General features: G+C 41.3%; 2 protein-coding genes across 4 annotated transcripts in view; one reads left to right on the top strand and one right to left on the bottom strand.

The window, feature by feature from the left end:
• ift27 (intraflagellar transport 27) overlaps positions 1-611 on the bottom strand; it is a 10,733-nt gene extending 10,122 nt beyond the window's left edge. For both annotated transcript variants that reach the window (XM_022764476.1, XM_022764475.1), the window contains exon 1: positions 467-611. In XM_022764476.1, the coding sequence (XP_022620197.1) occupies positions 467-500 (34 nt within the window). In that variant the 5' untranslated portion in view covers positions 501-611. The remainder of the gene's footprint in view (positions 1-466) is intronic.
• An 866-nt stretch (positions 612-1,477) lies between these two features.
• syngr1 (synaptogyrin 1) lies at positions 1,478-26,869 on the top strand. Of its 2 annotated transcripts, none has more exons than XM_022764431.1 (4): positions 1,478-1,926; positions 17,539-17,776; positions 21,868-22,013; positions 24,790-26,869. In XM_022764431.1, the coding sequence occupies exons 1-4, from the start codon at positions 1,825-1,827 to the stop codon at positions 25,015-25,017; spliced, it is 714 nt and encodes a 237-aa protein (XP_022620152.1). In that variant the 5' UTR covers positions 1,478-1,824; the 3' UTR covers positions 25,018-26,869. The 2 variants fall into 2 exon arrangements, with proteins under 2 accessions (XP_022620152.1, XP_022620153.1); XM_022764432.1 differs by lacking the exon at positions 24,790-26,869 and adding an exon at positions 22,319-22,461.

Raw genomic sequence — 26,869 nt, 5'->3', positions numbered from 1 at the left:
ACACACACACACAGAGGGATAGAAACAGACAGGGATAACTTCATAATCTGTGTGTGTTTACAGTGTGGTTCATAATTTCTAATCTTTTCTGAATGTATAAATTTATTCCTTTATTTGTCAGCGTTGGTATTGCTAAAGTTTAGTGCTAGTATTGCTAAATTATTGGGCAAACACAGCCATGTTTACCAGCATCTGTTTGGTGTCAAATATCTACAACCAGAATCACAACATCTAACGTGTTGTACGTGGCACTGAAGAAAGGAGAGACAGTAAATTGACGATACCTACACAAATAAACAACAAGTTTGCATGTTTAGGAGAGTATTATTCAGAGGACGACTTGTTTATCTCTGTCGTCTTTAAGTTGAAATGACCACGGTGGGTTTAGCAGCAGACTGGTTAGCTTTAGCCCTCGTACCGATAGCCTTACGTAGCAGAAGGATGGACTAAGTTCACAAAACCTTACCGGCAAGCAGACATCTCGCCCTCAGCTTCACCATTACAGTGGATAACCTCCAGACACTGTAAGTAAACTCTCTTGTTTCGTTAATGATGCTAAATAAGTACTATTTACTGGATTAGCTGCATCTAAATATCTTCTTCATTGTGCCTCGGCAACATGGACACAACGCGTCTCTTAGCAACCAACCACGGAGGTGTTTCATTGGTCCAGCCAACGAGCACGTGCAGCGCGCAGCTGGGCTTTCATTGGCTGGTTGTGAGGACGTAAAAATAGTGTTAATGGGGTATTTTTCCCTTTTCATTGTCTGTCAGGCACGTATTCTTTAAACTTGCGGTAGAAACTTCAACTACGGCTTTAAACTAAATATAACCGTTTTAATTGTGAAGTCTTGTTGGTCGGACAGGGTGGTAAACACTTTGATAGTAAGAACTGCCTGAAATGTAAATTCATAGAAAGAAGGACCTTGTATTTCAAAAGCAAAACCCGGCGCGACCACTAGAGGGCGGAAGTTCTTGCTTTAGCATTACATATAACTTCTTTTTGACATGGACCTAGAATTTTTGTGGCGCTTTAACTATACTGTATGGCTTTGAAATTTATAATCAGATTGTTACAGTGGATATATTATGTCACTTTAAAACAACATCAAATCTTTACTAAGCACCCTCGGGCATCTTAGTTATATAACTTAGCTTCAGTGGTTCTAGTTGAATCAACTTGTTTTCCTCGTCTCCTTCTCCTGTCTGCTTTTTTGTTGGGGGGGGGGGGGGGGGGTAAAAACCCTCTGAGCGCGTGACTCCTTATGGCAAACCTGTGGGCACAAGCGCGCGCCCTCTACAAACACGTGCGCGTGCTCGCAATGTGGTTTTACGAGTGTGTTTTGGATGAGGATGGCGCTTCAGTCCGAGGCGTGACAACAGAGGCGCGTTCACGTGTTCGCCACCGGCTCCTGCGCTGAGACAGAGAGAGAGAGAGAGAGAGGGAGAGAGAGAGAGAGAGAGAGAGAGAAAGAGAGAGACAGAGACAGAGACAGGGAGGAAGAGAGCATCATCAAAACACTGGCAACCAGCTTCCTGTGCCCGGACATCGAAGAGGACAACAGGGAATTTAGAGGTTAAATTAAAAACAACAACAGGAGAGAGCAAGGGAGGCTGTGCGCCAAGGAGCCAAGGAGAGACGTGCATCCATCCTTGCAGCAGCAGCAGTAGCAGCAGCAGTACAGGTAGTAGTAGCAGGAGGCAGATTCGGGGATTTTCCGTGTCGGTTACCCGGTGCTCTACACACCCTGTAGCCTACCTTTGCACCAGCAGCAGGGAGGAGAGGAGGACCAGAGAGGAGGCTGTCCAGAGAGGAGGAGGATCATGGAGGGGATGCAGGCATACGGAGCCGGGAAAGCCGGAGGAGCCTTCGACCCCGTCACCTTCTTCCAGCAGCCTCAGACCGTTCTCCGCATAGTGTCTTGGGTGAGTGAAAGCTCCAGTAGCCTACAGTGAGCGATAGAAAAATGCAAAGTAAGTTTGGTTCTTAAACTGGGCAACAGTGGCTAAATGACATTATTACTTGTGCGTACAGTGTCTGAAATTGAGGTTTGGATTACCTTCTTTTTATTTCTTTGTCAAGGATATAAAGGGCCCCTACATTCCTCTGGGTATTGAAGAGGGCTTGTGATACTCAGCAACAAACATTGTAATTTATAATACTATATTTTATGCTTTCCTTTATGTCATACAATATGTACCATGTTATATATGTTTTTTCCTATTTCTGCTGCTTAATAGTGAGTTTTCATATAGTGAGCTGATGTAGGCCTAGAAAGGGACCTCACCAAGAGGGCCCTATTAGTTTACTGCTTTTAGGTAATGTATTAATTACCTACAAATGTTTTCTAAAGAGCATAGTGACAACACAAAGGATTTCATAACAAATAATTTTACGAATCGGTAAAAACTAACCATCATTCGTTTCCTCAAGGGAGGGAAAAGGCAGAGCGACAGTTGGCGACCACTTTTAGGAAGCATAGTAAAGAGATGGAAACAAAAGTCTCCCCAACTCCAAGAGGCCACTCCACTCCCAAGTGGATTATGGTCACAGTGAACTCTGAGTGAATGTCTCCGTTGGGTATTTTTCAACCTACATTTGTGTTTTTGTATCTAACATCACCTTCATTTGGGACAAGGAATACAAAGATACGTTTAAAAGTATGAGAGACAGATACACGATAGGCCACTAATGGAGAAAATATTTTCTTTCATGAAAGGGTCTCGTATAAAAAGTGAGTTTATGGGTGCAGAGGTACTCCATGATGGAATTCACTGACATGATATTCACTAACATTTTATTTGCAAAAATTAGTTCATCATACTTTTAGACTGGCATGAAATAATCAGCAGTATCAAGTGATGTTTTCTGTCACCATATAGTCTGAAAAATGCACTTTTTTAGTGGTGATTAGTGTTTGATTCCACAGGTTGGCTCTGTTTACACTTCTCCACATGGAATGTGTGAAGTTACTCTTTAGGTTCACAGTTTTTTGTGAAATTCACTCAGAAAATAATAAACACCTGTTTCTCTTCACAATCCTGCTAAATGCAACAGCTAGCATGTTCTGTAAGTTAATGTGTTAAATACGGAGTCCTTACAGTCTTCCCACTTTACAGCAGAACGTCATATAGTTGGGATTATTTCTTATAGGACTGTGTCTGCACGTCTTTAAATAACACCAAGAGCTTTTTAAGGAATGTTGAAAAGTTGAAGACACAGGTGGATTTATGAGAATACAGCTGTTGTACTTTCTAGTGAAGGGGAAAGTCCTGCTGGTGTGCCGGTTGTTGAAAACATGGGGTCACAAGGACTGATCCACTTTGAAACTGCTTCCTGAGTCCTCTTCTAATCAAGATTAGTTCAGTGAACATTTGTTTTATTGTGGCAAATGTAGTTCTTAGTTCTTTTAGAAAGAGAAAAGAATTAGCATTGAATATGTGACACTATGGCTCTATGTCCCTTGTGACTAATGCGATAAGTATGACTGATACTAAATGACACGTTCAAACCTTAAAACATGAACTGTAGCATTCAAATCTAAACCACATGAAAGCACAGTGAAAATAGTTTGTGAGCGTGTTAATTCCTCAGGTCATGTGACCATTCAGTGAACCATGAAAGACTTCATTTCTATTTATGTATGATTTGAATGAGTGCTTATATAGAGCATGTTTAAGCATTTTAGAATTGATCTTTCAAGTAAGATGATCTTTATCTTTACTCAAAGCAGAGTCGTATTCAAATAGTTTGTTTTATCCAACCAACAATCCAGATCTCAAAAATATTCAATTTACAACATTATTAAACAGAGGAAAGAAGCAAATCTCACATTTTAGAAGGTGAAACCAGCAAGTATTTAGTGTATTTTCCTGATTGATAGCTTCAGTGATCATGATCGTCATGAAAAGTACTGTTGATTAATTTATCATTGATTGATTCATTGATTAATCCCCAAATTCTTTCACAGCTGATTTGAGTAAACAGATCATTTTTACACATCCGACTTTGAGAAACATGCAAATGAAAACGTAAACCTGCATACACATGCACGTATGGTGTGTGAAGGGCGCTCCTCAGACGTCCTGTCCCTTAGGTGTCACCAGAGCAACACCATGTCTCCATAGTAACAGCCACAGCCTGAGTTGTGATGTTTTGTGTGATGGTGCTAATATTCAGTCTGCTGTGGACTGTGGGGGAGGAAACTATCAGCACTCCAAACATTTGGTGATGGGGGACGTCAAATATGTCAAATACGTGTGTGTGTGTGTGTGTGTGTGTGTGTGTGTGTGTGTGTGTGTGTGTGTGTGTTAGAAAGGAGCAGTTTCTGAATGGTGGCTGAGCGTTCTCTCTGCCCTCCCTTTTCTCCCCCTCTATCTCCCACTTCTTCTGACTTCGGAGGGCTGTATGTGGAGGTGATAATGATTGTGCATGTGTGTGTGTGTCTGTGTGTGTGTGTGTGTGTGTGTGTGTGTGTGTGTGTGTGTGTGCATGTATGCGTGTGATTCAGCCTCAGGGAGTCAGTCCAGTATATCTGTGATGGTGCACGATGCATGGAGGAGAGAAGAGCAGTGAACATAGTGACAGATGGGAGGAAAGCACCTTGTGTGTGATCATTTTCTAAATGAAAAAAAATTACATTTATTTATTGAATTAGACTAAATGTGGTCAGCCTGACTTGATAAGCTGATACGACACGTTCTTGCCTGTGGTTCTGCTTTTGATCTATATTTAAAAGAGAATTACTTTTGAAGCTTGGGTCTTTGCTTTTTTTTTTTTGCTTCAAGCGTAGTTTCTTAAATTCTGCTAGTGCTCAAGGATTGAGGTTAATGCTTGGGCAACTTAAAACATCTATCAAATCATTATGCACTTAAATGTGGTGTTTAGTTGCTTTGTGCTTGAATCTGCTAAAATAGCACTTTTACTTCTGGAAGTCAACATGCCCAAAGCGGCTTTTTCTGTCTGCTCGACGGATGAATTTACAGATCAGAGTTCACTATTTAACTCTGCTCAAATGCAGAAAAGAAAGTGATATCTGCTGCATGTGTGTGCCTTTCTTTGAAAGAGTAAGAAGGTTAAGGTAAATATTTGCTCACATTCTGAATGACTGTGTCAATAGTCTGAGATTACTACCTTTACACTACACGTAAATAGTGATAATAAGATTCTCCTGCATCTAGTTAATCAAATTATTATTTTCCTTCCACAAGATTCTTGACTTTTAATAATATCTGGAGCACAACTATATGATTTACAGGTTAATTAAGTGTGAGCTGCTAAAGAAAACTGCTGTTTTTCTCTCACATTGAAATGTTCTTACGTAAGTAACGTGGGTTAGCATTTTAAATTTAGCTGTGATGATGATTAGCATCTCAGAGGTCAAGAGAGTTTGTAATTGGTGAGTAACTATTTGATATTAGCAACACAAACACAGAGACTGCAGTGCAGCGCATTCTGTCATCTCCATGTAAAACAGGAGTGCACACAAACACAGTGTGTTAGTGCCTACACGTCAGAATTCAGACACGGTTTGCAAGCTATTTCAAGAGCTGCGGCCTGCAGGCTGCATGTTTGCATTGTATATGCAGTCATGTTGTGAACACATGCTGCATTCACTACATAAGCCTATTTGTACTTTTGCATTAAACATTTACAGATGAGCCTAGATTACCACTCGACTGTCTGTTCAATAGGATTGTTTACATTCTGGCATTTGGCTGGTCGGTGTTTGGACCTCTCTAAATCCTAAGATACATACTGCAATGGGATGGATTTTATTGTCTTTTTGTGGTTAACATCACCAAGTGGATACACTCATATGTGAATATGCAAAATAAAACAACATATACTGTTGTTTTCCTTTGGCTTTAGTACAGTGGAAAATTTTATTTAGTAGATTTATTGTACCTTTGTATTCTGTTCATCTGTGTTTTCACTGCCTGATTAGAAGTGCATCAAATCTGATCCAGTTTCTGTAGCTTTAGTGAAAGGAACTATTTGCAAATTTACTATTGCTGCATAGCCAACATTAGCATTAACAGCTGTTTATTTACCAGTCTAGAAGAAACGCTGCCGTTTAGCATCAAATTTTATTTCTTTATTTGCCAAGAGCTGTCTCCAGTGGTGGAAAGCTCTTGTTTGGCTTCTATCTCCAGCACTTCTTTTCTTGTACTGAAGTAAGCATGCTAACCTGCTATCCCGGCCCGGTTGGACTGTCTCGTCACTTTCCGATACTGAGTCACTGTAGTGTTTAGTAATTTTGTTTTACCTTTGTATTTTGTTCCAGAGGTGGAAAGCAGTGCAACTTAACTGTTGTCTCTATTGCATCTTTTCTTCTACTGAAGTTAGCATGCTAACCGCTAGGTGCAGCCCGTCTCATCACTTTCTGACTCACTGTAGCCTTGAATCTGTCATGCGCAGAGGGCGTATAATAACCTTTTTTCTTGCAAACACAACACTGGCCGGAATTCTTGTCAAGCGCATATCACCACCACCCGTTTCCGGCAAGAAACCATGTTCAGCAGCAGAGAAAACTTACAAACAGCCCCTTTGATGGTTCTTTCATTGGGATAGAAATGTGTAAATCTCACAAAGCAATGTCCCACTGCAGCCAGCCAGGGCCTCCAGAGGAGAGCTCCACGAGCTCCACAGCAGATGATGGCAGTGGCAGTACAGGATTTTGGATGCAGTGGATTGTGTGAGTGTTATTGTGCAGCAGAAAAGATCCTTCAGGTATCAGTCACGATGCATGCAGAGCATTGGAAAGAGGCATGATACAGACCTCAGAATATGAGCCATTAAATCTATCCACTCTTGGGAAGGGAGTACAGGCAACACCTCAGTGACTACACCAGTATGTTTCAGCTCCATAATTATCTGACCGCTGTAACTGTCCATTTTCAAATATATGCTGTACTGTTCAAGGTCTTTTGATGCTGACTAGCTAAGCTGCAGTCAGTACAACGGGAGGGTTGCACAGGTATGCAGTGAGCCAAGAGGTGAAGGATCAAACAGTCTGCAATGCAGGTGTAATAAATGGATTTTGCATTCAGACAATAGGACCAGCAGTCAGTTTACAATGATGAAAAGACTGATGAAATCAAGGAGTTAAAAGAGGAAAGGGTCTGACACTATGTAAAGACTTGCTAGGGTTCGCTAAGGTTCAAAACCTTTGATCAATAGCAACAGGATACAACATTCTACATTGATTAAAATATATATTTGATTACACAACGCAAAAAACAAGTTTGCCTGCTAACAGATTTTCAGACAATACAGAGATGAATAGAGGCTAGATGCAGCATAGCAGAATGGCCAGATGTGATGTGAAGGATTTGTAGTAAGACTTACAGAACCACTGGTATGGTTCTTTAAGGATATTTTCCTGCATTTTGTTTGCTATGTCCGGATCAGTGGACGAGTTGGTAAACTTGTTGGGTTTTCCACTTGGTTCGTTTTCTTTTCACACAAGAAACATTTCAAGCAAACCAAATGCATCAACGAAAGCCGAGAACATTCACTCTGCTCATTGGGGCAGAAGTGAAAAAAATAAACACAGAAAGAAGGTCCTATCTGCCCAATTAGGCAACACACTTTGCTGGTAGTTCAGGTCAGACCTCCTTTCATTCTCTGGCTAGATGTTTGCAACTGTTGATTTTTCTCATCCACAGCCCAGTTTGCAAAGTGTTCCTGGCTTAAAGTTGAAACAAGTCGAAGTTGAATCACATACCTACAACAAATGAACCGCTCTAGAATTAATTTGTGAGCGAGCTGAAACCTGTTCCTTGCAAGACTCTCAGTGTGGTTGTACGATTGCTGTGTTCAGATCTGTACCGAAAAAAAAGAAACATACAGTACATACATAACATACAGTGAAATTTGCATGCTCTTTAAGCCTAATGGACCTGTCATGCCAGTTATGAAAACATGCATAAGTAACTGAATGAGCAGCAGTCCAGATTGCAGTCCTGCTCTCACTTGATTCTGTTATGCTCGGCTTTACAAGATTGAGGAACCGTCTGTTTCCTTACAGCGATACAACCAATGGTATCTGGGCAGCTCATCTGATCATGCTCTCACTAACTGACTCCCAAATTCAGATGGAGAGGGATGATAAATTTAAAAAAAAAAGAAAGAGAGAGGCATATTGAGGAGAGCAGAGTGTGTGTGAATGAGTGAGTGGGTAGAACAGAGTGTAGATGTGTGGATACGAGTGTCACTGAGTCCCGGACTTGTGATTATGTCTGTCTGTCTCGTTGTGTACCCTTGCTACTGCAGTGGCTCTCCTTGAATTGTACTTTGACAAGGTCTCCTCTCTCTATCACTCTCTCTCTCGCTCTCTCCCTCTCTCTCATTACATGAGCAGCTGCTGCCATGGTGACAGCAGCAATCAGGTATCCCCAGTCCAGGCCAACACGCCACAGCAGACAATAAGCCCCCAAACACACACACACACACACACACACGAACACACACACACACACACACACACACCCTCACTGTCATAGACAGTATATAATATCCTCCAGCAGTGATCAGGTATTATTCAGCTTTTAACTTGGAGTGAACATCACTTTATGTGTAAGTGAACAGACAGAAAATCTTAATTGTTCTGTGTGTTTCTGTAGAGGATCCGGTTCCTCTGCAGCTTTGTCATCAGTCAGTAATGAATATAACATCATGCTTGGCAGAGCTGGTTCTTTCTTCCAGTGTTGCTGCTTTGAAATGGTTAACATTTTTTCTTTCATTTAGCTGATGTGCATACCTAGAGTGACTTATTATGCGACCAACAAAAGCTTGTAATCTATATATCTCACTAATTACGGGGAACTGCGGAGTGTAAGATCAGTGATCAAAGTGGATCAGGGCTCATGAGTTCTGAGCTTTTTGCACGTCTCGTCTTTGCACGGCTTTATTCCATATTGTGGTTTTAGTTCTAGTACCATAGCTTTGCACTAGAAAATAATACCACAGTCTGTGTCAGAAAAGTTCCAGCCAAAGTGCTTGTTGGATGGCTGTAACTTTCCGATGTCAGTTCAGCCTTCACTTAACATAGTGACTGGGCAGGTGAGCAGAGGGGTGAAATCAAGCAGAATGAACTTCCCTCTCAAGCTATCCTTTTTCACTCCTCACATAACCCCTTCTGTCACTTCTTGTTTGTAGAAATGAGCGCCACACCATAAATGCCCCCTAGGAGAGACTGTTCGAAACATTGTGCTGTTATCCCTGTTTAAACCATTATGGTGTCTGGCATATGATGTACCCATTGTTTGCTGTGTACCCATTGTTTCCCATGGCATCATGACGTGTGTCATCCCGGGCTGACGTGTGGAAACTCGTCAGAATACACCACTGCCCTATTTCCCGGCGTCGCCAGATGCCAGCGATCCAGAGAGCAGCAGCTATGGGTTGGCAGATCCCAGCTATTGTATCTTGACTACCTCTTCTGTCTATATGATGAGTCAGTGTGTGCATTTCACTTTCCATTACAGAGATGTGATGTATTGCACTTAACTTTAACCAAGTAATTGTTCAGCATTAACACAAAACTTAAATTTTGTGGACCTGATCTTACGTGTCGGAACTAAAATGCCAGTCCTCCAAATTTAACTTTGTTAAAGCAAATGATCTTTTTCGCAAATAATTTTTACCAATAAACTTGCTTATAACTACTTATGAGTCTAGACAAAATGTTGCTGGTTTAGCATCAAACTTCATTCCTTTATTTGCCAAGAGAGCAGTCTCCAGCGGTGGAAAGCTATCCTCTTGTTTTGCTGCTTTTTCTATCACTTCTTTTCTTCTACTGAAGTTAATATGCTAACCAGTTAGCCACACGCCCGGTTGGACTATCTCGTCACTTTCCGATACTGAGTCACTGTAGCCTCCAGTCCGCCCTGAAGAAGTAGTGCTGCTCACAGGGTGTATCATAACCTCTTGTCTTGTAAACACAACAATCGCTGAAGCTCTTGGCAAGACTGGTAAGTAAACGGTTAACGTTAGCTATGTAGCAATAGCGAAATCTTACAAATAGCTCCTTAAAAGATATTGGTTATATTAGTTATATTCATTAAAAGCAACTTAAATTAAGTCTTGAGACCTGAATGGAAATGTGAGATGAAATCCCTTGTAGTGTGATGACAGTCTGGATTCACAGTGTCACTAAAAATCTGTCAGTTTGCTTCATAAATTCGTAAATCAGTGGTTGAGTCAACAAAGAGGCAGACAAACTCACTTTTAAAGTATTTTTTTCCATTTCAGTTATTGTTCGATTGTGGACACACTAATGAAGGCTGCAGTCACAAAGGCCTGGACAATATGCAGTGCCAGGCCACGGTCTGCTGTGTGCCTCTGTGTGTGTAGGTGTGTGGCTATTTCTAATACAGGATTTTGTGTGAGGTACAGTGTGAATACCAGGGTGATATGAGGCCCGGCTCAATTGTCTGGCCTTTACAATGGATCCAAAAGGCTTTTCAGCGAGCACAACAGCAGTTCTAAATCATTCACAATGAGCCAGACTGGACTGATATGATTTCGGCCTACCTGGCGGCTGACATGGCTGTTTGCCGTGCGTTTGTGTTGCATGTATCAGATTTAAATTTAGAGAAAGAGAAAGGGGAAAGGTAGACGCAAAGAAAGTGAGGCAGAAAAAGAAAAATAGCATCAGAGAGAAAGGGAGATTCTGGAGGAAGCACATGCATTCACGCATGCATGCACACGGTTTCACAAGCATGTACATGCACGCACGCACACACACACACACACACACACAGTCCTGGCAATCGGCATCCTTAATGTGCAATTTGTATGTGACCCTCTGATGGTCACAAGATCAGGAACTCACGTGGTGTTCTTCACAGTGCCTGCTTTCATCACCTCCACAAGCCTTGTGATCTGTCTACGGATCACAGGGGTGAGGGAACACACACGCACACGCACATGCACACCTAAAGAAGTCTTATATATCGACAGAATAACAGTTAAAAAAGAGAGCGGGGGGAGGGTGTGAAGGAGAGTTATATATGAAACCGAATCACATGCACCACTTTTCATGGCTCCTAAGCAAGTGAGGAATGTTTAGGTGCAGCGAGTTCAATCATTCACCACTTTTTGTTTGTTTTTCTTTATTAAGTTAATCGAAGTGAATTCATTTATCTATAATTTATAAGAGAGACAAAGCAGAACAATGACTGTTACACTTTGCGATATGCGGTTGATGTACAGTTGAAGGACTTGCTCACAAACCCGGCTGGATATCTTCAGGCAACCGGAGAAAAAGCTCAGTAATTCAATCTGCTGCCCCCACCCCCCACCCCCACCCTCTGCTGTCATGTGACAGCAAATATAATTGTGACCCTGAAAACGATGTGTGTTTTCAAACCCAGTGAACTAGGTCGTGCCAGAACCGATCCTTATTGCGAGTAAGGGCATTTGTGTGTTTGGTGTTTGTTTGTGTTGAGCGAGCAGAGAAAAAGAGAAGAGCGTGGAAAAAAAAATACAGGCTGTATACTGTGGAGAAAGAGGGTCCCTGGTGGTGAGTTTATTTCCCAGCGGAGCTTCTCAGGCGAGGATCCAAAAACCAAACTGTGTCACACCACTAAAAACTAGTGGCCCCGCAGGTCCTGCTGTCCTTGATACAGAAGCTAACAAACTCCCTTCTGCATCCAAATCAAACGCAGTGAGGGGCACACACCCGCACGGTCCAGCAGTCACTGTCTGCAGACCCAAAATAATAGTGACTGAGCAGGATATTTAACACTTCACAATAAAAAACTTTAACTTCTCTACTTATTGGCTGAATTATATTTCAATGCAGACATTCATTCTAGCTCTAAAGCATGACTATAACTAAAGAACCAAACATCGGATGATAGGATGCTTTTCAGAATAATACTAATGAATTTATAGAAACTTAATCATTAGTTCCAGCCTTCAAAATAAAAGCAGCTGCCTAAAAATAAAAAATGAAAAACAGAAAAAGTTCCTGTTGAAATCATGTCATGTGTATGTAATGCATCACAGTAATAGGAGCCGAATAGTTACCTGTTAACATCCCTAAGTGGTTAGCATTCATTAGCATTAGCATTACCTCTGATCTTCATCTCTTTCCATACATCACAGCCATTTGAGATTCTCTGCCACTAATACAGAAACACATCTCAAGTTTCTGTTCATTCAGTTTGAGGTGAGTTTCTGTCAAATCAGAGAAATCCAACAACAGCATTTTACTGCTGTTAAATGAATCAGTCCAGTTAGTTTAAAGACTTGCTGTGCCCATCAGTAAAGATGACAAAACAGATCAATGTTTGCTGTAAAACTAAGGCATGGACAGTGGTTAGTGAACACGTGTGTGAGTTTGTGTGTGTGTGTGTGTGTGTGTGTGTGTGTGGGTGGGTAAGTGTGAGTGTGTTAGCTATAGTGTTCTTATTTGTACAAAAAAAAAAAACTGTCTCAAGTTTGCTTGAGTTCATTATTCTCCACATCTGTTTGGGGGAAACCTAGAAGAAGTTTGACATGGAAACTGTCCAGAGAGTCCAGCAGTGATCGGAGAGATCAGAGTCTAAAATTATATATCGTGAAAGAAAAATATAGACTCTTCCTAAAAGAATCTTAATGAACCCCAATAAATATATACAGTATACACCATCCCCTGTTACAATGACATAACTCTGGTTAGTACACCTTTTGTGTTAAAGAAGTGCTTTTATGTTGCATTCATGTTGCGTATGTTTATATCCTTATATCCTTAGCTAACTCCACCAGCACGACAATATGTAATATGTGTGACAATAATAGGTTTGTCTGTGGTAGGAAAGGAAATATAAACTGAGAAGATAGAAAGTTTTTTTCCAAAGACAGAAGAGAGGAACTAAGTAAGTTAAATAACACACACACACAGGCCACTTTTCTTTTCAGTGTATGTGTGTTTAGTATAGGTGTGTTACATGAGCAGACAGAGTGCTCTGACATCCCACCGACATCATGTGATTGACTGTGTGTGCGCCTGTGTTCATGTGTATGTGTGTGTGTGTGTGTGTGTGTGTGTGTGTGACTTTGTGTTTTCTGACCTGAATCTTAAAGTAAGCCAGGCATGTGAAGCAGTGGACAAACTGTGTGTGTTTGAGCTGTATATGGTTGAGTGTGTGTGTGTGTTCTCAAGAAAACTCGTGGGCAGAGGCAGGGCCAGTAACGAGAGGAGATGGGAGAAGACGGGAGGAAGGGAGGGAGGGAGCGATGATGCAGCCGGTCTAAAAATAGCACCGCCTCCATACCCCTTCTGCCCCCAACGCTTTCCTCCGCTCATCCCCTCTGCAATCCCTCCATCACTTCATAACCCCCCCCCCCTCCCCATGAAAAAGAGTGCAGGTAGATGAAGGAGGGGATTGAGGTGTTACTATCCTCCTACACACATCCTTCGTTCCATGGAGAGAGGAGCGCAGGAGGCTAGAGAGGCAGAGAGGGGACGGAGGGAGGGTGAAGGAAGCAGAAAGGTTGTGCACGCTTGCTAACACACTGTTCCAGTATGTCATCAAGACACAGGCTTCAAATGCCAACTCGTGACTCCTCTGCACAGGCTGGAGAAAGCCAAAGATCTCCACTCAGTGTGTCTTTAAAATGGGAATTATTACCACGTAATAGCAACAAAATGACCATGTGTTACTGTATATACTATTAAATACACACTCACTTGTGTTACTGCTGATTAATACAAGTGACTTAGTGGTTGCTTCATCAATTAGTGAGAATTACAACTGTCTGCTCTCCTTTCACCCAGAGAGAAAACTCATACTGGAATTCAATTGAAAGATATTTCTACTGTGAAACCTGTAAAGACTCATTTTAAAGACAAAACTTAAAGTGCTGACATGTTATTTTAACAACATTTTGCACTATGACACATGATCTCAAAGACCTGATGCGTAGGTCACTCAGTCACCTTGACTACTGTCTTTTTGAATGGAAAGTTTTACTTTACATCAAAGTCACTTGAACTCATTTACAAGTATGAACAGAGTTAAAATAAGGCAGAAATGCACAAGTTAAGAACTCAGATTAGATTTTGGGAGAAAAGGCTGGCTCTGAATAGCTTTGTTATGGATTTATCTGTTGAGATGTTAATGGTTCATATTCTGTATTACACCAGAAACAACATTTCAATCCTGTCTCCTAAAATATGTTCCTTATTAACAAAACACTAATAAGTAAATTAACATATTTACATGCTCACAATGACAATCCTATCATGCTGATGTTTAGCAGGTATAATGTTTACCATGTTCAACATCTCAGTTTAACATGTTAGCATTCTAACATTTGCTAATCAACACAACAGAGGCTGATGTGAATCTTATTAGTTATTTATTATTTATTATTAGATATTTAATCAAGCATTGGACAAATTGAAATTTTGCCTGATGATGGCGCTCGATGAGAAGTCAGTTATTAGGACTCACTCTCTGGGGAGAATAAATGTCTAGACCTAAGTACTGTATATCACTGCGCTCATGTGATAACTTCATCCGCCGCGGAACACCATGAGATGCAGCTGAAAGCTCTGTAAAAAGTAGTGAGAGGACTTTAAGTCGAGTTTTGGTTTTGATTCATTCAGTTACAAGTTTTTAAAGTCTCCTCTATGTTTCATCTTGATAATTTTCACAAATATTTTAATCATTTTTCAATGACATTGCCTCCGGTATCGTCACAGTTCATTGTTCAACGGGGCTCAATACCAATATTTTTTTTGCAAAACATTATACCTCAACATTAGGTATAAAGTTTCTTTGTTGTCTTATACAAAGTCTTAGAGGAAGGATTACTGTCACACACATACTGGTGTTAACTGGGCCAGTACTGGGATCAAACAGGACAATGGGGAATTCCTTCAAAGAGAAGCACAATAACAAAGCAAAGTGACTTGCATTTCAAGTTCCCCCTCCTCACACAGTCAAATGGGTTGAATCTCAAAATCTCAGACTTGAAATGAAGTCTGCGTCGAGTACATTTAACAGAGTTATAGGCTGCTTCGGCTGGCGCTTCAGATGTCGAGCTCTCGGTGTCAGTTAATGAAAACGCGGTGAGGAGCAGACAGTGGAAAGAAACCGAGGGGGCTTGAAAGCAGATAAAGAAGCAAAGAGTGAAAAAGAAAAGCTGCGGTGTAATCCCCGTCCTGACTGACGTGCCCGTCTCCGCCCGGCCTGGTTGTTGGCCTTCATGGTCGGGGCCTGTCAGTGGAAGGATAGTCTATTGTGTGTTCTCCTTTTGTAGCGCTGTCATTTATTACACAAACACAGACACAACAGCTGGGTAAACTATCCACTAACCCAAGGTCCACTCCTAGCTTTCTGGCTCTCAAACACACACACACACAAACACACACACATTGAGAATCCATCACTCACCACAACAGAATCGACTGCAGACAAACATAAACACGCTCAGCCTGGGTCCATATCCAGACAGACCTCGCTCCCTGGAGGTTTGGTGTGAGGCTTTGTCAGTTGGATGGAGTTGTCTGATCCGCGGTTATCAATTGAAGTAGAAAGCAGACTGCTACACTGCACTGCAGGGTGGAATACTAACACTGTGGGTGTTTGTGTGTGTGTGTGTGTGTGTGTGTGTGTGTGTGTGTGTGTGTGTGTGGTCTCAAATTTATGACCTCGGAGAGGAGAGGAGAGGAGAGGAGAATTAGATGGTATCTTAGTAACATGCTCCTGTTATTGACTCCATTTTGTAGCCCTCTGTGTCTCCACTCCTCCAGACACTGCCAGACGGGAGAGGAGGAGAAAGTAAAAGAAAGGACAGAGGAGGAGAGAGGATGAAAGGAGAGATGAACGAGTGAGGTATCAGATGTTATCATAGTAACCTCCTCCATCCATTGACTGCATTTTGTCACTGTCGTCATCCCTCCTCCTCCTCAGCCGGACCGCCGCTGTATGGATTAAACCTCTCCAGCAGTACATTTCCACTCAACACCATCCATTTTTTTGAATTAGACACTTGGTTTAAAGAGGATTTCACACGGCAAAGAGTCACAAGACGACTGCTTATATTAAACCAACAACTCCTCCAACCTGAACAACTATACAGGTCGTTTTTTTCAACCCTCTGATACGACCCATAGGAGTGTCTCCTGAAATAGTACCGGACCTCGGCTGTCATGGTTACCATTATAAACATGCGGCTGTACTGAGAGCGTTGCTGTGGTTACTATAATAACGGTCATGGCTTGGTTAGATTTAGGCACAAAAACTACTTGGTTAGGGTTAGGAAAAGATCACGATTTGGGTTAAAATAAGTACTTCCTCAACATCAGATGATCTTTGTTGTCGTGGTTACGATAATAACATTGAACGGTCATGGATAATAGAAACAATATGAACTACTGGCTTCACATGGGAATCGAACACCGCTCTCCTGTGTCTCGTTGACCCATCCGCCCACCACAACCTCCTCCTGACGTGGACTTGGTCGCTCTTTATACTCCGTCACCGCACTTTTCCCTTTACTCCTGTCATAATTGCTACGACCACTAGATGTCGCCTAGCAACAAAACGTGACTACAGGTCATAATAAGCTGCTGCAAAAACAACAGGTGGGCTCGTTTCGATTAAACACAATAGCTATAAAACCACACTCACAAGGTTTTTGAGATTTATAAAAGGTAGCAGGGAATTTAGTTTTCCTTTAAATCACTGTTTATTTGATAGGAGCTGTGCACCAGTCATCTGAATCTACAGTCCCTGGGCAGAAAACACAACCAGTACGTTCAGGACAACAGTGTAATACAACAGAAAGCGATTAGTTGTAATATCATCAATATTTATGTGCAGTAGTTATTGGTGAGGTAATTACCCTTATCAAAAGACGATGGAAGCCTCTTTTTGCAAAAACAGTAGCAAGTACAGATTATTTTTCCACTTTGGATACAGCCTAGATGTCTTTATTCATATAAAATCTTCACTAAACATTATATATGTATTATTCACATCACTGTGGTTTCAGTAGCTGTCATAGTAAATTGCAGAATAGCAGGGAAAGGCAAATTTTACCACAGTCAAATTCCAGAGGAAACCCAGAGGCACATTGGACAAAAAAGACATGAAGGATTATTCATGAAACTCCCCTGCAGGGCTGTCGTGACATTATGGGCTGAGAGTGTCACGCTGGAGTGTTTCTTATTCATAAATTACACAGTCAGTCTAAATATACCGTCTGACGACAGCAGGTGGTATTCTTTTGAGCTGTAAAGGGCTTTTATGAATTATTCCAAACATGCGAGTGGAGACCCGGGTGAGGTGGTTGGTGCTCAAATACAAACCTGAGCAAAGGGCTTCAGATTTGTGTGTGAACAAACATTATTTTACTAGAGGACACACATGGAGGAGGAGTCACTCAATATGAAAGTAGGAGAATAATTAGGATGGACAATGGGACCATGGCGCACCACATGTTGCGAGAGCGTGTTCCACCATGAGCTACAAACACCTGCCTTATTTCTTCTCTTACAGTCCCATCCTTTCTTCTTTTCTTCTTCTCTGCAGCTCTTCTCCATCGTGATCTTTGGCTGCATCGCCAATGAGGGCTACACCAACGGCCCCAAAGAAGTGGAAGAGTATTGCATCTTCAACCGCAACCAGAACGCCTGTAATTATGGCGTCTTCATGGGCTCCATGGCTTTCCTCTGCTGCATGGCCTTCCTGGCTCTCGACGTGTACTTCCCCCAGATCAGCAGTGTCAAAGACCGCAAGAAGGCTGTGCTGGCTGATATTGGGGTGTCGGGTAAACACGTTATTCATACAAACTTTACAACACAACATACTTGTTTTCTCTTGTTTTTTTTAATACTCCTGTATGTACATGTCTTTTTTTCATTCACATACATCTTAAACATTTAACAGTGAAATAGAAAGAAATTCTAACATATAGACTATGATGTATAAAAATATAATTTATATATATTTTATGGGCTTTTGTACCTTATGAAAACCATGTAAACATTAGGCAAGAAAAAGGAGAAGCCAGAAGATATTTTGCAGCAAAGTAAAACCCATTTTAAACATAAACTTTTTTTTTTTTGCATAATCTTGCAGAACAAGCATGTTTTTCTCTTTACACAAGAGTGAAGTTTTGAGGAACTACACAGCATGGGAAGATGGATGCATGAACGGGGGTGTAAGGAAACAGTGTACTGGGAAATTGATACTAATGAACTTGGGACAAATCATTTCCAGCTCTATAACGCTTTCAAAACAGACTCACAAAGTGCTGCACAGCTTGTGAGGCAATAACACTTAATAGATCATAAAATAAATGACTGCAAGGCGGAGATCACGTGTCCCACCAACGCAGCTCTCCAGGTTGCTGTAACACCCAAAGACTTTGCTGCTTTGACTTACAGGAGTGGCTGCAGGACTCACAGTAACACCACAAACAGCAGCCCCTAATTTATAACTTAATGAGCCACAAGATACGGGTTAGTGCTGGCATGGGGTAGAGCATGGGGTATAGGATCAAATAAAAGTCAAATAAAACCAGCTGAAACCAATTGAAACCTAAATAAGCTTAAACCTCTCAGGCTTGAATGAAGCTGTTGAGCAGATCTGTAGTTCTACAGTTCTGCAGAGTCCAGATGAATGACATTCATTCATCTGAGATTCAATGTAGATGAATTAAAAACATTATTATTAGAATAAGAATTATTCATTTCAGACTTGACATTGACTTTTTAGTCTCTTAAGCAAAAGCCGGTCACGATTAAACAAGGTAATTTCCTAGACTAGGCCTATATTCATGTGATAAAGCACCATTAAGGGGTTATATTACAGCAGCTGCAGGTACAATAGGCTTCAATCTGAGGCTCAGTGAGAGGTGGTAACATGAGCTGATCAACAAACTACTGCCTGCTGTATCAATCACAGACATGGAGAGGCGAGTCGAGAGAAGCAGAATCAGTGTATTAAAACATTTTCATCCAATAAACCACTGGATGAATTTATAAAGCACTCACAACAGCAGTGTTGCAGACAGGCTTTGTTGCATCCATCAGTTATAACTTATTAAATGTCGATAAGATGAATCCCAAATGCTATCTACTCTGTTATCTTCACTTTTCTGGCAAAAACTGCAGTAAAAATTTTACCACTGGGAAAGTTAGCAAAACAAACGGGGACTTTACATGCACATCTGTGGCAAGCAAGGGTTCTCAAGAGCTCAGGGTATGCTTAGTAGTTCATACGATGCGCCATCCGACCATCCAAGGCGAGGCACGAGTGTTTTGTAACTGTTCTGAGCAGTCGCACTCAAAGACGGGGAAAAGCCTGCTGTTGTAGAGACGTGTAAGACATGATGGGAATAACGGAACATGTGTTCATACAGTGTTTCATACACTCTCCTCAAAGACATGCATGGTGTTACAATATATTATACACATGAAGTGGGAGTAGTTGTATAAAGACTAAAGAGAGAGAGAGCTGCAGTGAGTTCAAATATTGTCTCTGTACATCAGTCACTGCGTATAATGGATGGGATCACTGGATTTTTGCTTTTTAGATTTATTTTAGATGATCTGACAAGCACAAGGCATAATACTGTGACACACATACATTATGTCTGTGGGTTTGGTGCATGCTGGGAGGGTTCCCTCCATGTCTACCTCCTGGGACTATAGTACTATTAGCTTATGCGGTTGTTTTGGAAAACATTACAGCAAATTCAGCAGACACAAATGAGACCAAAAGGGGCTAAAAGCTGAAAAGTGCTCCTTAGTCGGCTGTTGATTTCCAGTGGGTTCAGCACTGTGAGCAATCCTTTTCATATTACACAGTCATTTGACCCAGTGGCAATGGATGGATGACATGTGAGAAAATTGTTAATGTCATTAATCATTAATGATTTTAACACTAAAAGAAATTAATTTTTGTAAAGACAACAACAGTATTGAAAGCACATCTAGGAAAGTTCTGAAGGTATATTCTCATTTCAGAGATATTTATGCGATTGGATTGTGATCAAAGAAAGGTCAGAGGTCAAGGCCAGTGTGACCTCACAAAACAGATTATGGACCTCTTGAACATGACATCTCAAGACCGATTGAAGTGATTACATTTTATATTCAAAGTAAACTTCACTGTTCATCATAATGTTCTTCAAAATCACTTCTGGCCATTATTCAGCGATGTAACTCAGGAAGAGCAGATTGTGACCATATTTCTGGCAACTCAGCTGGTAATTGTAGTTTATTGCCATATTCTTGTACAGTTTTTCCCAGCTGATCAAAAGCCCCCAAATCCTCTATCCTCACAGAAAATGTGAGCAATCTTTTCAATCTATAAATAAATGACATACATAGATGGGTTATCATCATGAATGAAAGGAGATGAGGTATGAGAGGGATAATAAGGAGAGGAGTGCTCTAACAAGGCGCTGACACATTGTGCTTTGTGTCTCTGACAGTGGCTTCCTCTCCTTCTCTGCTGCACTGCTACTGCAGTGAACTCAGATATGGTGACAAGATAGTCAAGTATTGAGTCGGTTAATGAGGCCATTCCTGTCATAGACAAGATTCTCCTTCCCTGTTTTCATCACTCATACACCTGCTCTCTCTCTCCAACCATGTCTGTGTTATGAGATGTTTTGTACCTTATTGAAGCAAGGGAACAGGTGTCGTAATCGGACCTGGATGTTTCTGATTAAGCTTTTTCCTCCCTCACTGCCACACTAACAACTGCAGTGGATGTAATGGCATAATGTTTGAACCTCTCTCCTTCTCTGGTTGCCACCACTGGATGAGGTTTGTGGTTTTCCTCAGGGGCCAATCATTGGTCCCTTGTTGTTTTCAGTTGATTAACTCCGCAGTCTTTGTCAATGTTATGCTAATTATAAACGGTTTAATTTTCACCTGCTTTAGACCTTTAACTATAGCAGTTTAGCTTTCTTGGCCTGCCTTTCCTATGTCAGTGTCGAGACAAAGTACAGCACAAAATCAATATTGTGTCAGACGGCTTTACAATTAAACAGCGTACAGCACTCTATCCTTTGACCTGTGATTCAGATGAGGGGAAATCTACACAAAAACCCTTAAAAAATCTTTTGCTAATTGTCCCTAAACCTGGTGGCAAAGAATGTGGATGTTTTAATTGATTATGGCGTTTGTTTTAAAGGAATACTTTGACGTTTTAGGGATTATTCTTTTTCGCTTTCTTTTCCAAGAGTTAGATACAATACCACTCTCTTGTCTGTATGCTAAAAATGGAGCAACAGCCAGCAGGCAGTTAGCTTAGCATGAAGACTGGAAGTTGGGGGGCACAGCTAGCATGGCTCTGTCCAAAGTTAAAAAACGTTCCACCCACCACGACCTCTAAAGCTCACTAATGAGAAGGGCACACCATCAGGAGAGGCAAAACCAGGCAAACATCTGGGGCCCCCATTGGTCAGTGATATTGGTATGTTTCGCAATGACAACTCTAAACCCCCTTAAAACTCCATTAAGGCACTGTGGTGCCGATGTTGTCTGTGGCTAGCATCTATCGATGGCCTGCATGGAAAGCGTTCAGGGAACATTAGTAAATTGTATCATCTAATATAGTCTGCATGTGAAGTGTTTAGGCAGCATCTAGTCTGCATGTGAATGGATGGAATGAACATGTTATTTAGTGACCTTTATAAGTTCTGTTTTATAGTCTTTGTGCTAAGCTAACTGACTGGTGGCTCAAGCTTCAATTTTAAGTGGAGACATGAGATATTCTGAAAACGTCAAACCATCTACAAGACTGACAAAAAGAAAGTCAAGAGAAAATGCTAAACATCAGAAAGTATCTTGTTGCATTTCTATCATTATTTTAACACCGATCTTAACTTTTCTCTCTCCCCAGCATTCTGGTCCTTCATGTGGTTTGTCGGTTTCTGCTTCTTGGCCAACCAGTGGCAGGTGACCAAGCACGAGGACAACCCACTTAGGGAGGGAGGCGACGCAGCCCGGGCAGCCATCACCTTCTCCTTCTTCTCAATCTTCACCTGGGTAAGACCCTTCGCACCTCATCGGCCTACAATGTAACACAGTATGACATAACACCTTCTGCTGAGTGGACGCTTTTATTTGAAGTTTGGTGCAGTGCTACGGACGACGCAGGAAGTGCCCGAACAACTAAAGTTGTGATTGGCTTTTTCCATCCTCCCTTTGCTAGCCAATATAGCCATTGAGCTATATATGTGTATGCTTGACTATGCTGTTCCTCCATATTCTTTTTGGTTAGTGTGTGAACGCGTGTGACCATATTAATTTGTGTTTGTGTACTCATGAGTGTGTGGATGTTGTTCCAACAGGGCGCCCAGACTCTCTTCTCTATGGAGAAGTTAAAGAATGTGTCATTTGAAGAGGAATACACCAAGCTGTTCCCCCCTCAGCCTCATCAACCTTTTGTCTGACTCTGCTCTGTCTTCTCCCCCCCTGCTGCCTTAACCCTCTGCAGCTGGTCCTACATGCTCCCTGACTGAGGTTGCACTTGTTTAAAGGCACCCAGTAACATCACATACTGCTGGACGTGAGTGTATCTGTAAGCCAGGAGTAAGACAAACAGTTGTACCATCAGTGTTGCCAGTAAGATGTTACTCAATGTTTTTGCCTACCGTAATTAAGTAACTTATTTCCTGACTCAAGCACATTATAATGATAATGTATGTGCAGGTGGGTTGATTTAAGAGTTGATCAATACTGATGACTCAACAATTACACTGCCAAATGCTGAGATTTGCCTTAAACACCTACTTAAATTGCTGTCATCCTTTTTGGAGGGAGAACTAATAACTAATAATCCTTATTCATGTAGATGTTTTTGATTGTTTGAATATTAGGTTCTTAAATTCTAAGATGCTTAATCACAGAGACTTGTGTGTTCTCCATCTGCCACGAGGTCTTGGTTCTGTTTTGGTTTTTGCCTAGTTTTTACTTCATATTCAAAACTCAGCAGTTTGTTGCAGAGGAGGTTAGGTGTGCGACATGTACACACTGTCCAGATGTAGCTTCACCACCAAACCTGGAGCCCTTCAACAAGCGCAGTCTCAGTTCACAGGTCAGGCTACCACGTCATTCTTCACCATTAATATGAAGGATTGCACAATAACTCTTTTTTTCTTCTCTGTAACAATTTAGTTTAGAAACTGTGTGATTCATTAGATTTTTGTAATGAGTATTTGTAAATTTGTCAAAGCGCATTGCTTAAACCATGGTTTTAAAGGTTTTGTATTACTTTTGGTTTTTGATAAAGCTGCATTCAAACCTTATCCTCACCTGGACTCCATACCTTAAAGGAATAGTTGGACATTTTGGGAAATGTGTTTATTCACTTTTGGGCAGACACTGAGATGAAAAGGTCAACACCACTCCTTAAACTATCTTTATGTTAAATACAAAGCTGGCGCCGGCGGTTGATTAGCTTAGCTTAGCATAAAGACTGGAAAACAGCTAGCTACGGGGGTTATGTGCTATTTCTTGACCACAGACAGAAGCGACAGGAGCTTGGGACAAACAAACAAACAGATATAACATGTCAGTTATTGATCTTTAGGTGTGCTGGTACAGTGGGTGTATTTTGTTACCTTTGGAAAGAGCCAGGCTAGTAATTTCCCACTGTGTCTTTATGCTAAGCTTTATTTATTAATTTTTAATTTTTATTTTTTTGCCTTAATTCCGATAGAGAGAGAGACAGGAAAGTCAGGGAGAGGGAGGGGGTGACATGCTGCGGGCCGCTGCGATTAAGACTAAGCCATCATGGTACGCACTCTACCAGGTGACCCACCGGGGCTCCCCTAAGCTTAGCTAATCTTGCTGCTGGCTGTAGCTTTATATTCAGCTGACAGACATTAAAGTTTAAAGTCTCATATAACTTTCTGCCCAAAAGCAAAAAAAATAAAAATCCTAAAATGTCCATGCTTTCCCTTACTTTATTATTTTGTGACAGTTGGTAGATTGGTTGTTTTTTTTTATAGCTTTTTGAGATTGATTTCATAGTATAAGCAGGGAGCTTTTAAGTATTTTAAGTATTACACGGTTTTATTGCATATTGATTGGATTTTTATGGCTTGAAACTGTGCATGCTAATTTGCCATAAATTAAGTTTTATTACACCATTACTATCATAAAATGTTCTACATCCATATTAAAAAAAAATCTGAAATATTCAGGGTCCAGTCTGTAAAATGTGTTATCATGTAATGGACCCAAGGACTGATCAGCCGAGACACAACAGTAAATAAACTTCCTCATGAAACTTCCCAGAACTCTGAGCTTAAATCAACTGGACTGACTCTCTCTGTGGTTTTGTCTTCCTCTGTGTGAGTGCCTTTGTTTGCTCTGTGCACTCGATATCTGGCTTCTGCACAGTGTTGTCTTGAGACATCTCTAATTATTGACTAAAGTGAGATTTGTGGTGTTTTACAGGACAGGCCCTCAGCTGTTTAATAATGCACACAGACTCAGTTTGACTCGGTGAGAAGCGGTTGTCCCTCACTCTGGAGCTGAACAATGGATAAATATCCTGTTTTGCAATGCTGCCTGAAGAACTAACCTGCTCTGACTGAATAAATGACTCACTCTGACTATCTAATATGCTTCACAAGCTTTCCAGCCAACTAATCAATGTTTCCTTCTCTCCCCCTCTGTTCTCTCTCTGCTCCCAAACCATCTGCTTTAACACTACTGCATCTCCCCCTCAACATTTATCTCCACACCTTTCAATCACCATCTGTGCACCTCTTTCGCCTTCTTGTCCTTCACTGTGTCCGATCATCCATCGAAGGCGGGCCAGTCTTTCCTGGCCTTCCAGAGGTACAAGCTGGGCGCCGACTCAGCCCTTTTCTCCCAGGAATACATGGACCCCAGCCAGGATGCAGCTGGAGCCCCCTACACCTCCTTCGGTGGGGATGACCTGGAGAGCCCGGGGGGAGGAGGAGGAGGAGGAGGGGGCCAGGCCAACAGCGATGGAGCCTTTGATGGCACTGGAGGTTACCAGCGTCAGGACTACTGAGATGTTTTGGGGGTAGATATACAGTGGGGAGGATCTGGATGATGTTGCCCAAAGTTTCTAATTTAGAGCAGTTTGTATTGTTTACTATCAATATAGAACTGACGCAATGCTAGGTTAACTTTACCCAGTACGAGTGGGTTGTTTTGACCCAGTGTTAGACATAAGTTCAAGTTTTAGCCTCAAACTGTTAGAAAAGGTAGTTAGACATTGCAACATGTGCAAACATGTGACATTCAAAACCGCAGAGAATACACGTTACCATATTTTCATTTGGTTAAACAATAATACAACAACTCTTGGTCAGAACAATGCAGTATTGTTCCAGCTTTGGCCCAGGAATACGTGCAAGGATTTATCCATTTAGCTGATGCTCTTCAGCCAGTGTGACCTACAGTGATCAGGGGGAAGGCAGTGTATTTCATACCTATAGATAGTTCAGTTATCAGACTTAAATGTCGTCAGAATTTGTCTCTAGGTGAGAAATCTTGGGCAACTTTCCAGATTTTGGGGGAAGGACAGGTAAAAGCAAAGGGTGGGATAAGAGGTCAATCATGTGTGAGTCTGCAGGTAAAACAACAGGAAAGGGTCAGGGACATCTGTGGGAAGGGGTCGTGGGATGGGAGAGACGCTGGGTTCGATTGGAGGTGTTAAGGAGGGCTGAGGTCTTTAGAAAACAATTGGGAGGTCAAGTGTTTGCAGAAACGGTCACACTGTAGCAGATCAATGCTTGTGACCACGTTGCCTTCATCTTCTGAGGTCTGCCGACAGTCAGCAAAATGACTGCGATCAGTGTTAGTTGAAACACCCTCAAACAAACACACATGCAAGCACCGGTCCACAGCGTATTGATTTTGAACAGATACAAGACAAGTTTCTGCTGACGAAACTCCTTAGAGGCGCATTACAGGAAGCGGGAGTGTGTCTGTGTGTGTGTGTGTGTTACAAAGTATCCTCTGTTTTTTTTTTTTCTAATTGAAGTGTGGAAGTTTGTGTTTTCTTGTTTCCCCCGAAGAACCTGCTTTTTCTTTCCTCGACTGTTGCCTTAGTGCTGACTGCCAAGCAAAACCCAACGAACACAGGGCAACATACCCAACATGCACAGGATCACGGTTCACATTCGGCATCTTTAGGGTGAGAGTACAGCTAAACTGAATTTCGTCTTGTTTTTGTCCTGAAGCACGTAAAAACCCTCAGTGCAACCAAGCACCTGACATCATTATAGAGCATTCCAAATGACACAAATCAGCGTACCACACTGAAGAACTGCAGGTTATATATCAGTTGTGTTTTCCACCTTATTTCAGCAAATCTACAGATGAGGCAACCATGAACATCCTGAGTATTTATGAACATGCATTGCTCCATTTTCTTAAAGAATAAAGTATATCTATCTCTCTATAAATATATGTAAATCTATAATTCAGTATATTATAGTGTTTAACAAAAAGATCATGCTTTATTTTAGGGCATTATGCTAGTTCTGTATAAAAAAAGGAAAATACAACAGAAAGAAAATCTATGGTCTTTTGAGTGTTATTGTGATATGATACTGTATATGGTGAGGTCATCCATGCCTCGTCCTTTATGTTGCTTTCAGGGTACGGAGATGTTTTTATTTTGGGATAATAATACTAACTATTAAAAAAAAAATACTACAACAAAAATGTGACCAAATTATCAAAGTATATATACATATATATACTTTATACTGTACAACAGTGTAGACTTAGAAATGTGTGATGTTCCTCTGTGAAATCTGTTAAAAAGGTAAGATTTAAGAAAAAGATTGTGTACAAATGTATGTTTTTGATGTGTTTGATTTTAACCAATTAAAATAAAGAAAAATACTGAT

The sequence above is a fragment of the Seriola dumerili genome, unplaced genomic scaffold (genome assembly GCF_002260705.1).
Source record: "Seriola dumerili isolate Sdu_G_001 unplaced genomic scaffold, Sdu_1.0 BDQW01000538.1, whole genome shotgun sequence".
NCBI lineage: Eukaryota > Metazoa > Chordata > Actinopteri > Carangiformes > Carangidae > Seriola > Seriola dumerili.
The sequence above is the reverse complement of the archived record's forward strand: the minus strand, read 5'-3'. Positions and strand labels throughout refer to the sequence as shown.